General features: G+C 60.4%; 1 protein-coding gene across 2 annotated transcripts in view; it reads left to right on the top strand.

Moving 5' to 3' along the window:
• The first annotated feature begins 4,234 nt into the window (after window positions 1-4,234).
• Window positions 4,235-12,979, top strand: part of MYOM2 (myomesin 2) — a 50,519-nt gene continuing 41,774 nt past the window's right edge. Inside the window, exons 1-6 of one of the 2 annotated variants that reach the window (XM_079779013.1) lie at window positions 4,235-4,328; window positions 5,803-5,921; window positions 7,899-8,081; window positions 8,575-8,713; window positions 8,833-8,990; window positions 9,101-9,193. In XM_079779013.1, coding sequence (XP_079635139.1) covers window positions 5,815-5,921; window positions 7,899-8,081; window positions 8,575-8,713; window positions 8,833-8,990; window positions 9,101-9,193 — 680 coding nt within the window. In that variant the 5' untranslated portion in view covers window positions 4,235-4,328; window positions 5,803-5,814. Of the gene's footprint in view, window positions 4,329-5,708; window positions 5,922-7,898; window positions 8,082-8,574; window positions 8,714-8,832; window positions 8,991-9,100; window positions 9,194-12,979 lie in introns of those variants that run through there. The other variant, XM_079779014.1, reaches the window with a different exon arrangement.

The following is a 12,979-nucleotide window of genomic DNA, read 5'->3' as shown; positions in this document are numbered from 1 at the left end:
TGATGGGAAATTGAACTGTGACCTCCTGGTTCATAGGTTGATGCTCAACCACTGAGCTAGCTGAGTGTAAGGTCAGCAGAGGGGGCGAGGCAGCGTGACACAGAAGTCCAGCTTAGCTGTGAGTCTGCCCGGCACTGGGCCTACCCAGGGTGTGATGTCCTGGGGGAGAGGGAGATGGAGTCAGGGTGTAGATGAGAAGAGCGCCTGGCGGGAGCTTCAGCAGTAAGCAGGGGCCTTGGGGCTGCTTTGGAGGGTGACGGCAGGTGGGGTGTTGTTCTCGGGTTGGGGGCTCAGGCTGCCTGTCACTGCGTCCAATAACGAAGGCAGGGTTGAATCATATAGGCGTTTAATGAGCCAAACAAGAAGGCAGGGCGCTGACAAGCATTCGAATCCTGTCTCCCAGCAGGGGCAGGGAATGGGACTATAAAGGGGAAGGGGAGGCAGCCCCGGGGTCTGCAGATGTCAGCTACTGTCCTCAGGCATCAGGCGATGCGATGATGGTGAGGAGATGATGTGGATGAGATGATGGTGAGGAGATGATGTGGATGAGATGATGGTGATGAGATGATGGTGAGGAGATGATGTGGATGAGATGATGGTGATGAGATGATGGTGAGGAGATGATGTGGATGAGATGATGGTGATGAGATGATGGTGAGGAGATGATGTGGATGAGATGATGGTGATGAGATGATGTGGATGAGATGATGTGGATGAGATGATGGTGAGGAGATGATGGTGAGGAGATGATGTGGATGAGATGATGGTGATGAGATGATGTGGATGAGATGATGGTGATGAGATGATGTTGAGGAGATGATGTGGATGAGATGATGGTGATGAGATGATGGTGAGGAGATGATGGTGAGGAGATGATGTGGATGAGATGATGGTGAGGAGATGATGTGGATGAGATGATGGTGATGAGATGATGGTGAGGAGATGATGTGGATGAGATGATGTGGATGAGATGATGGTGAGGAGATGATGTGGATGAGATGATGTGGATGAGATGATGGTGAGGAGATGATGTGGATGAGATGATGTGGATGAGATGATGGTGAGGAGATGATGTGGATGAGATGATGGTGAGGAGATGATGTGGATGAGATGATGGTGAGGAGATGATGTGGATGAGATGATGTGGATGAGATGATGGTGAGGAGATGATGTGGATGAGATGATGGTGATGAGATGATGTGGATGAGATGATGGTGAGGAGATGATGTGGATGAGATGATGGTGATGAGATGATGTGGATGAGATGATGGTGATGAGATGATGTGGATGAGATGATGGTGATGAGATGATGGTGAGGAGATGATGTGGATGAGATGATGGTGATGAGATGATGTGGATGAGATGATGTGGATGAGATGATGGTGAGGAGATGATGTGGATGAGATGATGGTGAGGAGATGATGTGGATGAGATGATGGTGAGGAGATGATGTGGATGAGATGATTTGGATGAGATGATGGTGAGGAGATGATGTGGATGAGATGATGGTGAGGAGATGATGTGGATGTGATGATGTGGATGAGATGATGGTGAGGAGATGATGTGGATGAGATGATGGTGAGGAGATGATGTGGATGAGATGATGGTGAGGAGATGATGTGGATGAGATGATGTGGATGAGATGATGGTGAGGAGATGATGTGGATGAGATGATGTGGATGAGATGATGGTGAGGAGATGATGTGGATGAGATGATGGTGAGGAGATGATGTGGATGAGATGATGGTGAGGAGATGATGTGGATGAGATGATGTGGATGAGATGATGGTGAGGAGATGATGTGGATGAGATGATGGTGATGAGATGATGTGGATGAGATGATGGTGAGGAGATGATGTGGATGAGATGATGGTGATGAGATGATGTGGATGAGATGATGGTGATGAGATGATGTGGATGAGATGATGTGGATGAGATGATGGTGAGGAGATGATGTGGATGAGATGATGGTGATGAGATGATGTTGAGGAGATGATGTTGAGGAGATGATGTGGATGAGATGATGGTGAGGAGATGATGGTGAGGAGATGATGTGGATGAGATGATGGTGATGAGATGATGTTGAGGAGATGATGTGGATGAGATGATGGTGATGAGATGATGGTGAGGAGATGATGTGGATGAGATGATGTGGATGAGATGATGTGGATGAGATGATGGTGATGAGATGATATTGAGGCTATGATGTGGATGAGATAATGGTGAGGAGATGATGTGGATGTGATGATGGTGAGGAGATGATGTGAATGAGATGATGGTGATGAGATGATGTTGAGGAGATGATGTTTTGACTCCTGGTGGGTCAGTCTGACCCTGCTTATGGGTTCTGCTTGTTGGATTCACAACTGAGTCACCTCCTCAAATGCTTTCTACAAACCTTGCAAAGGAAACTTATGAAAAACTTAACCCCCTATTCACATGTAAGAAACTTAACCCCCTGTTCACTTAAGTACATGTGTTCTAAGATCTAAAATAATATGATTACTTTTCAGATTAATTCAGGTACTCCCTATCAGTGTGATGGGCCAAGGGGTGGATGGGAGTGAATGTGCAGAAAACCCGTGGCCGGGAGGGAGCGATGGGCTTGCCACCTGGCCCTGTGGGCACTGGACCCCACATGGCTGGCGGTGTCCGCCCGCTGTGACCTGCACTCCTACTGCCCCGGGACACGGGGGCTGGGCTCCCCCTGCATCTCCATGCACCACCGGGCTGGGGAGTCCCCTTCATTTCTGAAAGGGTATTTTTGTGGCCATAGGATGGTTTGGGGATATTGTTCTCTGGTTTGCATCGTTTCTGATGAAAAAGTCCATGTCGTTTGTGCAGAGTGTGACTTTCTTCTCTTCTTTCCTCCGAATCCCTAGCTGTTGGCCATTCCATCAGGACGTGACTCGGTGCGGTTCCAGTTCACCGTGCTCGGCTGGGTGGTGCTGAGCCCCAGTGCCTGCGGGTTTACAGGTTCCAGCAGCCGGCAGCTCTGTCCTGACCCAGTGCCGAGCCGCCCAGGACCCCCTGGGCTCGGGAGACGTCCCTCCCGGGAGGGAGGCTGTGTGCTCGGGAGGAGCTGGGACCCGGCGCGAGGACGGAGGCTGATGGGCAGGCGGCGGGCGTGGTGACTGTTCCAGGGTGAGTGACCTCCCGGGAGAGGCAGGACCGGTTTCCCGAGCGAAGGGACAGGGATGACAGAACTCCCCCGTCAGCAGCGGCGTGTGCTTGCTGCCCCCTCAGCATCTGGAATGCAATGCGGGGCCCTCGGGCGTGCGGGGGAATGGCTCACACGGTGAAGGCGTGGAGTCCGGGTCCGCGTGCAGGGGACTCTCAGAGGCCAGCCCACGCCTCTGACCCTGGACTTGGTAACGTTTAAGCGATTCATTCGTCGGCCCGTCTTGCCGGCTCTGGCCGTGTTTCGGATGCTCGCTCTACGGGCACACGGAGGGGTCCAGGGCTCCCAGGACTTTCCATACGTTATTCCTTCCAGTTTCCGCCACACACGTGCAAGGTCGCTGTTATTGCAGAGGCTTTGCAGGTGGGAACACGGAGCCCAGAGGGTGGCCAGCGCCCTGCTCTCGGCCACACGCCCGGTGCCAGCCGTGCCGTGCCAGTGCTGTTATTTATATTTGCACATGTGCTGGGCAGGACGGACGCCCCGCCACTGGGGTGGGGGTGGGGAGAGGGGGTGCGCAGCGTCCATCTGTGGCAATAACTATAAATAAGACGGAGCTGCCCCAGACGTGGCTCCCCCGCAGGCAGGCCTTGCTAAGTCCACCCGGGGGAAACCCGGCGGCTGTTGAAATGAAAACACAAAAATTAGCCACGGAGGCCCCCTCCCAGCCCTTGGAGTCCCGGCCCGCCCTGGTCGCCATGGTGACCGTGTGAGCCTCTGCCTCAGAGGCCGGTGGCCCAGACTCCTCGGGCCTGTCCCTCTGTGTGCCTGGGGAGCCGCCCCTCGACAGGATGGGCGCGAGGCTAAGCGTTTACGTGGGAAACGCGTGGCAGCCCGCCCGCCCCTGGGCCGCCAGCAGAGCCGCCCGTCCCCAGGGAGAGAGGAGCCCCCGTGAGGCCCTTTAACATGGGTCTCCCTCCAGAACAGGCCGTCTCCTCCCAGGACCGGCTGTGATTTACGTCCCTGTCAGTTTGGGCGAGAAGCCATGTGTCTATATATGGCAGGTCCTTGGCCATAAATGGGGCGGGACAGGCTCTGCCCAGAGCGCTGGGCACTGCATCCTAAGCCGGGCACTGTGTCCTGAGCCGGGCTCTGCCGTCCTGAGCCGGGCAGCACCGCTTCCCCTTTGCACCGTCCTTCCCTCTCGGTGAGTTTCCTTCTTTCCTCTCCTGATCTCCCCTTTCTGGGGGAACGGGGTCTCGGGCACAGGCTGGGCCCCCCCAGCTTCCCTGGACCCGGTTCAGGGTGGAGCCCAGTTAACCTGCCCAGACCTGAGGTCCGAGTTTCTTGGTCAGATTTTAACATCGTCCGTATTTCCCGTCCGGTCGTGTCTCCTGTTAGTGTCCCCGAGTCCCTCCCCTGCACCCCACGGGGACCCCGATCTGGAGCCCCGCCCCTCAGGTCCCCAGTCCGTGCACTGAGGTTGGAAACTGTGGTCTCAGAAGGAGAGGGCCTGTGACGAGGGTGCAGGCGAGAAAAGGGGGGAGTGAAATCGGATGTTTTCCCGAGAGAACACGGAGCTGGGTGTCTGCCCGCCCAGACGGCAGCCGGGGACGCGGAGCAGGACAGGCGCCGCCGCTGGTGTCCACGCCCCGGAGCGACCGCTGGCTGCCGGCTCCGCTGCGGGGTCACCCGCAGAGGTCAGCTCGGTGCCCGGAGCCCGGCTCCTGGTCACGCTCCGGAACCAGAGGGGTGGGGAGCCTGCACCCGAGGGCTGGGGCAGCGAGGGTGGGGAGTGGGGTGTGGGGAGCGGCGAGGCCTTTCCCCTCCCTCCTGGCCTCGCGGGCCTCTCTGAGCAGCGGTCAGTCATCGAGGAACAAGGGTGACGCAGAGGGATCTTCAGGGAACGGGTCTGGGCTCCATTTGCCAGGCTCTGCGTGAAGCGGACGCTGCAGGAGGCGGGCACCCCCCCCCCCCCCGGGGCAATGGGAGGGCGGTCAGAGTGCCCGTCGGCTTCTCGTCCTGTCAGTGTGTGAACCGCCTGGGTCTGAGCGCCGGGAGCGGTGAGAACCTCCTGGGCAGGGCGTCCTGGCTCCCAAGGTGACTGGGAGGAGGGTGAGCTGCCCGAGTGCACAGCGCCCTCCCTGGGCGGCACGCTGATGCTGTGAGAATCAGTTTGCTCTGGCCGGAGGCTCGGGAGGAGCGTCGTCCAGTACAACCAAAAGGTTGCGGGTTCGATTTCTGACGGTCAGCGCACATAGCTAGGGTGCGGTTTCAGCCCTGGTCAGGGTGCATATGGGGGGCACCGACTGATGCCCCTCCCTCCTTCCCTCCAAACACCAGTGAAAACCGCTCCGGGTGAGGATCTAACTGTCCTCCGGGTGGAAGCAGTGTGGAGAAGCTTTGGGGCAGCAGCTCCCATGAGTGACTCGAGGAGGAGCAGGTGCTGGGGCCCAGGGCCCAGTTACCCGGGGGCCTTGTTACCTGTGGCCCCGAGCATTCACCCTCGGACTGCTGGTCAGAATTATTCACGCGTGTACCATCCATCCTTCACCGCCCCCGTGGGTTTTGCTGACTGGACCTGATTTCCCCTTTGCCACGATGCTGGTAGACCGCGCTCGGAGACGGTGCAGGACCACGTCCAGAAAGGGCCTCATGCTGCTGTTACTCTGTATTCGCAGGTGAACTCCAAGATGTCACTGGTCACCCTGCCCTTTTACCAGAGGAGACACAAGCACTTTGACCATTCGTATCGGAATATCCAGACCAGATACCTGATGAACGAATATGCAGCAAAAATGTAAGTTGGAACTCACTGATCAGACCGGGGGTGGGAACCTTTTCTCTGCCAAGGGCCATGGGGGTATTTACAGCATCACCCACGGGCCATACACAATTACCCACTTAAAAAGCACCTGCTCCTTTTGGCCAAACATGGAACAAACTCTCCCCTCATGCCGTGGCAGGGCCCGGCCGAAGGACTCTGCAGGCCTCATACGGCCCTTGGACTGGACGCTCCCACCCCTGCCTTAGACACACAGAACTTCGATTATGGGCGTCCCCCGTTCAAAGGCAGGGAGCTTTACCTGCTCCCCTGGAGCCTGGAGTGACGTGACTGGGGAGGGTCAGGGGAGGCAATGATCCCTGATGCCCATCTTCAGTGCCAGAGGGGAATGTGGCTGATCGGCTGGGCGGTGAACTATGTGTGCAGTGCTACCTGGCATCCGGGTGGACCCTGGCAGAATTTGCTAGGCCTGCTAGATCCTGGTAGGTCCTGGTGGACTCTGGTAGACCCTGGTGGATCCCGGTGGACCCTGTAGATCCTGGTGGACCCTGTAGATCCTGATAGATCCTGGTGGATCCTGGTGGATCTGGGTGGACCCTGTAGATCCTGGTGGATCTTGGTAGATCCTGGTAGACCTTGGTGGACCCCGGTAGCTCCTGGTAGCTCCTGGTGGATCCTGGTAGACCCTGGTGGACCCCATAGATCCTGGTAGATCCTGGTGGACCCTGGTAGACCCTGGTGGACCCCATAGATCCTGGTAGATCCTGGTGGACCCTGGTAGACCCTGGTGGATCCCAGTGGACCCTGTAGATCCTGGTGGACCCTGTAGATCCTGGTGGACCCTGTAGATCCTGATAGATCCTGGTGGATCCTGGTGGATCTGGGTGGACCCTGTAGATCCTGGTGGATCTTGGTAGATCCTGGTAGACCTTGGTGGACCCCGGTAGCTCCTGGTAGCTCCTGGTGGATCCTGGTAGACCCTGGTGGGCCTGATAGATCCTGATGGATCCTGGTGGAGCCTGGTAGATCCTAGTGGATCCTGGTATACTGGCTCTGACCCTGGGTTAGATCAGGAGGGGTGGGGACTTTTTAGGAAGTGTTCATTGACTTTATCCTTCTTCTTGCATCTCCCAGAACAGGAATTTTAAAAGCCACCAAAACACAAGGGCAACGGGAGGGAAAACAGCGGGAAAGACGCCGGTGGCAGAGAAATTATGGGATGGCAGAGTGACGATGGGTGGAGACTTCGCTGCACGAATAGTAAACGGAACTAGAAGTGAAGTGACTCTGCGTCACAGGCTGGGGTCATGCCCCAACGTCCTCTGCGAGTTTCTAAAGGGCAGCATCCTCCCGCCCCGTGGACAGCACGTCACAGCTCAGGGCACGGGTGGGAGGTTGGGCTGAGAGGAGAGCTGCTGGCGGCTGGGCCCCAGCCGGAGGTTCCTTGCGCATGTCACCAGCGCCCTATATTTAGAAACGCCTGGGGTCCGTGGGTCCAGTTGCCATCCCCATAGCAAACAAAGGCAAACACTCCAGCCCCGCCCAGCCGCCTCCCTGGCATCCCTGCGGATATATATAATCCTGGTGCCGGGCCAGCGTGTGGGCACCGGCTGACCCCGGGCAGGGGCAGTGGGGGAGGAGCTCAGGGGACAGTGTCCCTCTGAGTGTGGGAACCGGGTGCAGAGGGATGTAGGTGTGCGCGCGTGCATACATGTATGTGCATGTGGGTGTGCGCACATGCACACCGTGTAGGCACTTGCACACATGTTTGTATGTACATGCAAGGGTGTATGTATGTACACATGTGAGAATGCACACGTACGCACACATTTGTATAACTCAACACACAAAGGTAATGTATAGGTAAGCATGTACACACGTGAGCCTGCATGTGTGTGCATGTGTGTCCGTGTGTGTGCCTGTGTGTATGTTCCCAGCGTGGTGTGTGTACGGAAAGGGCAGTCTCTAACCCCACTTCCCGTGTTCTCCAAGGCGCTCGTCCTCCCACTCGTCCTCCCGCTCGTCCTCCCAGCAGTCTCTCACCGAGCGGGCGCAGGCGTCCTCCCAGCGAGCTTCCGGCCAGCAGCTGCTGTCCCAGGGCGGCACGGTGTGCAGGCTCTGCGCCAAGAGGCTGAGCTCCGAGCAGGAGGAGAGCGAGCATGAGAGCAAGAGAAGGTGCGCCGGGCTCCCTCAGCCGCCGGGCCACAGGTCCCAGCGCCTCCCACCGGGACAGGGTCCCATTACATATCCCCCGCCCCGGGACAGGGTCCCGTCACATCCCCCCCCGGGACATGGTCCCATCACATATCCCCGCCCCGGGACAGGGTCCCATCACATAGCCCCGGACAGGGTCCCGTCACATCCCCCCGCCCCGGGACAGGGTCCCGTCACATCCCCCCCCGGGACATGGTCCCATCACATATCCCCGCCCCGGGACAGGGTCCCATCACATAGCCCCGGACACGGTCCCGTCACATCCCACCCCCCCGCCCCGGGACAGGGTCCTATCACATCCCCCCGCCCCCGGACAGGGTCCTATCACATCCCCCCCCCCCCCCGGACAGGGTCCTATCACATCCCCCCCCCCCCGGGACAGGGCAGGAGAGGAGGTACCCCGTGACCGGGCCTGCGTGTCCTGGCGGCCGGGCACAGTGTCCCTCCCCCACAGGTACGAGTCCCAGGTGGCCTTGTACGGGGAGGCCAAGCGGGAGCGCTTCCTGCGGGAGCTGGCGGGGCTGGAGGGCAGCGTGCACCTGGCGCGGGCCCAGGCGCGGGAGCAGCTGGACAGACACGCCGCTCAGCAGGCGGTAGGTCGGCGGGAGGCGGGGTGGGCTGCGGGGCGTCCATCGCGGGCGTTCCGTGGCCTCGGGCGGAGCCGCCGGCCCACGCGTGTCCTCGCCCCGCGCTGACCGGCCTCGCCCCGCAGGCGGAGGACGTGCTGTCCTGGGAGCGGCGTGTGTTCGAGGAGCGGATGCGGCGCGCCCCCGAGATCCTGGTGCGGCTGCGGTCGCACACGGTGTGGGAGCGGATGTCCGTGAAGCTGTGTTTCACGGTGCAGGGCTTCCCCACGCCCGTGGTGCAGTGGTGAGTGGCCTCCCCTCCGCCTGTGACACTGAGCCCCCTGCGGAGGCGGGCGTGACACCCAGGAGGGGCCCAGCCCAGCCCCCTCGCACCGACTCCGTCTCCTCCTGCAGGTACAAAGACGGCATCCTGATCAGCCAGGCGGCCGACCCCGGCAAGTACAGGATCGAGAGCAAGTACGGAGTGCACACGCTGGAGATCCACAGGTGAGCCGTGTGCACACGCGGGAGATCCACAGGTGAGGGCCGTGTGCACACGCTGGAGATCCACAGGTGAGGGCCGTGTGCACACGCGGGAGATCCACAGGTGAGGGCCATGTGCACACGCGGGAGATCCACAGGTGAGCCGTGTGCACACACGGGAGATCCACAGGTGAGGGCCGTGTGCACACGCTGGAGATCCACAGGTGAGCCGTGTGCACACGCGGGAGATCCACAGGTGAGGGCCATGTGCACACGCGGGAGATCCACAGGTGAGCCGTGTGCACACACGGGAGATCCACAGGTGAGGGCCGTGTGCACACGCGGGAGATCCACAGGTGAGGGCCGTGTGCACACGCTGGAGATCCACAGGTGAGCCGTGTGCACACGCGGGAGATCCACAGGTGAGGGCCGTGTGCACACGCTGGAGATCCACAGGTGAGGGCCGTGTGCACACGCTGGAGATCCACAGGTGAGCCGTGTGCACACGCTGGAGATCCACAGGTGAGGGCCGTGTGCACACGCTGGAGATCCACAGGTGAGGGCCGTGTGCACATGCTGGAGATCCACAGGTGAGGGCCGTGTGCACACGCTGGAGATCCACAGGTGAGGGCCGTGTGCACACGCTGGAGATCCACAGGTGAGCCGTGTGCACACGCTGGAGATCCACAGGTGAGGGCCCTGTGCACACGCTGGAGATCCACAGGTGAGGGCCGTGTGCACATGCTGGAGATCCACAGGTGAGGGCCGTGTGCACACGCTGGAGATCCACAGGTGAGGGCCGTGTGCACACGCTGGAGATCCACAGGTGAGGGCCGTGTGCACACGCTGGAGATCCACAGGTGAGGGCCGTGTGCACACGCTGGAGATCCACAGGTGAGCCGTGTGCACACGCTGGAGATCCACAGGTGAGCCGTGTGCACAGGTAGGAGACACTCCAGGTGAGGGCCGTGTGCACATGCTGGAGATCCACAGGTGAGGGCCGTGTGCACACGCTGGAGATCCACAGGTGAGCCGTGTGCACACGCTGGAGATCCACAGGTGAGGGCCGTGTGCACACGCTGGAGACCCACAGGTGAGCCGTGTGCACAGGTAGGAGACTCCCAGGTCAGGGCCGTGTGTACATGCTGGAGGCCCCAGGTCAGGGCCGTGTGCACACGCTGGAGATCCACAGGTGAGGGCCGTGTGCACACGCCATGATGCACAGGTGAGGGCTGAGGCAGGTCCGTGTCCCAAACCTCAGGTCGGGCCGCTCTCCGTGGACGGCGTCCCAGGCAGGTTGCTGGTCTCTGAGTTAGTGCACGTGGCCCCGCTTCAGGGTCAGGCCAGCGGGGCGCATCCACCAGCCCCTCTGGCTCCGCCGGGGAACAGAGAAGCCGAGGTGTCGGGAGACGGTCCCAGGGGCGCGGCTGCGTGCGGTGTGGAGGCCGTGCGCACACCGGGTAACGGCGGGCCGCGCCTGGTACCAGGCTGAGCAAGGCTAAGCTCACGCTCCTCAGAGAAGCACGGCCTTAATTTCTTCCTCACGGTAAGTTGAAAAAATGTAGAACGTGCAGATGGGTGAAAGAAAACAGAAGTTATTCACACTGCTCACACCCAGTGGCCTCGCTTTTCCCTGACCCTGCACACAGTGTTCGGTTTCTTAAACTAACGTGAGGTTCCCTTGTTCTTTTTAAAAATGTGTTTTTATAGATTTCAGAGAGGAAGGGAGAGGGAGAGGTAGAAACCTCAGTGATGAGAGGCACGGATCGGCTGCCTCCGGCACGCCCCCCACTGGCAAAGGAGCCCACACCCAGGCCTGTGCCCTGACCGGGAATCGAACCCTGACCCCCTGGTTCACGGGGGGACACTCAGCCCCTGAGCACATAGGCCGGGCCCTGTTCCTGTCTGGTCCGCTGTAAGCACAGTCGTTATTCTTTACAAAAAGGTCCTAACATGATGCCATCCACACTTTCTCTCCCAACCCCACCCCGTCCTCCAAAACGTGACAGCTCACCGCCCCGCAGCTAAGGCAAGCATGCGACCTGGGCTGGGCCCGCTAACCTGTGACCCCGGGTCACAGTCACGAGCTCCTTTTGTCTGAAAATGACGACCCGGAGCTTCTCTGTTTGCTCAGGAGTCACGGTGAGACTGACATGAGAACACGCCTTTTACATGTGTTCTGTAAATACACGCAAATCGTGTGCGCAGTAAGTCCTATCAGATCCTTTCCGGGGAAAGAGGAGGGGACCCGTGTAGATAATTCAGGACCCAGGACCGAAGCCAAGACCCTGACTTGGACGTCTGTGAAAAAATTGTTTATTTTTAAGTTTCAGAGAGGAAGGGAGAGGGAGAGGAGGAGAGAGAAACATCAGTGCTGAGAGAGAATCACCGACCGGCTGCCTCCTGCACGCCCCCCACGGGGGATGGAGCCCGCAACCCGGGCCTGTGCCGGGACCGGGAATCGAGCCGTGACCTCCTGGCTCCTGGGCCCACGTCACCCGCTGAGCCCGCCGCTGGGCCGAGCTGTGTGCTAACAGTTGTTTTAAAAAGAAAAGCTGTTCCCTCTCGAGTCTGAGAGGAGTGGCCTCCGCGCAGTGGCCTGTGGGGCAGTGACGGGCGGGGGCCGGTGGGCGGCGGCTCGGACCCCAGGCCCCGGGGGCTGTGCACGGGGCAGAGGGACCCGAGCCGAGCTCTCAGCAGCGCTCTTGTCTGAACTGGGGTGTGGGCGCAATGCGACTCTGCTTCAGAGAAGGACGGGGGTGGGGGGGGGCACGGGACTGCGCTCAGCTGTCTCCCAATGTGCTGAGTCCCCGTCATCGGATCGGAGGGCGCGGCCGGGTGGTGTGCGGCTGAGGGCTGAGCCTCCTGTGACCGCAGTGACATGGGCTCCTAGGAATGTCCTGTGGCCGCGGCCCGCATTCTCGAAGCGCCGAGAGCAGCGTGGGGCCGCCTCGTCCCCCGGGCCGCTCGGGTTCCGGCCCGACGGGCGCCAGGCGCTCACAGACTTGCTCGCGGGACTCCCAGGGCGACTTCTGTTTCTCCCAGAATTTTAATCTCTCCTCAGGCTGGAGGGCAGGGCCCAGGACGGTCTCCCTGTTTCCCTTGGCGCTCCCTCCACCCCCACCCCCCTCCACCTCACACCCCCCCTCATCCCCCCTCCACCCTCACCTCACCTTCACCCTCACCCCACCCCCACCCCTACTCCACCTCACCCCCCCACCCTCATCCCCCCTCCACCCTCACCCTACCTCCACCTCCACCCCCACCCCACCCCTACCCCACCCCCACCACACCTCCACCCCCACCCCACCTCCACACGGGGACTCGGGGGGCCCGGGGCCCCTTGGATGTCTGTCTGGCCCCTGCTGTCCTGGGAACGCGTCCAGTCAGGAAACATGACCCGTGGCTGTCAGCGCCTGCGTGCGTTTCTCCCAGCGGAGCTGAGGCTGGGGCCTCGGAGCGGGGAGCGCAGGTCCCACAGCGCGTGAGGCATGTGGCCAGCACCCCGTTCCCCCGTCCCCTCATCCCCACGTCCCACGTCCCCAGGTCACCCCGTCCCCACGTTCCCCGTCCCCACGTCCCCATGTCCCCCCATCCCCCCGTCCCCCTGTCCCCGCATCCCCCCGTCCCCACGTCCCCCCGTCCCCACGTCCCCCCATCCCCATGTCACCCCGTCCCCACGTCACCCCATCCCCACGTCACCCCATCCCCACGTCCCCCCGTCCCCACATCACCCCATCCCCAGGTCACCCCGTCCCCACATCACCCCGTTCCCAGGTCACCCCGTCCCCACATCACCCCGTCCCCAGG

Source organism: Cnephaeus nilssonii, assembly GCF_951640355.1.
Source record: "Cnephaeus nilssonii genome assembly, chromosome: 8".
In the NCBI taxonomy this organism is placed as follows: domain Eukaryota; kingdom Metazoa; phylum Chordata; class Mammalia; order Chiroptera; family Vespertilionidae; genus Cnephaeus; species Cnephaeus nilssonii.
The sequence above is the reverse complement of the archived record's forward strand: the minus strand, read 5'-3'. Positions and strand labels throughout refer to the sequence as shown.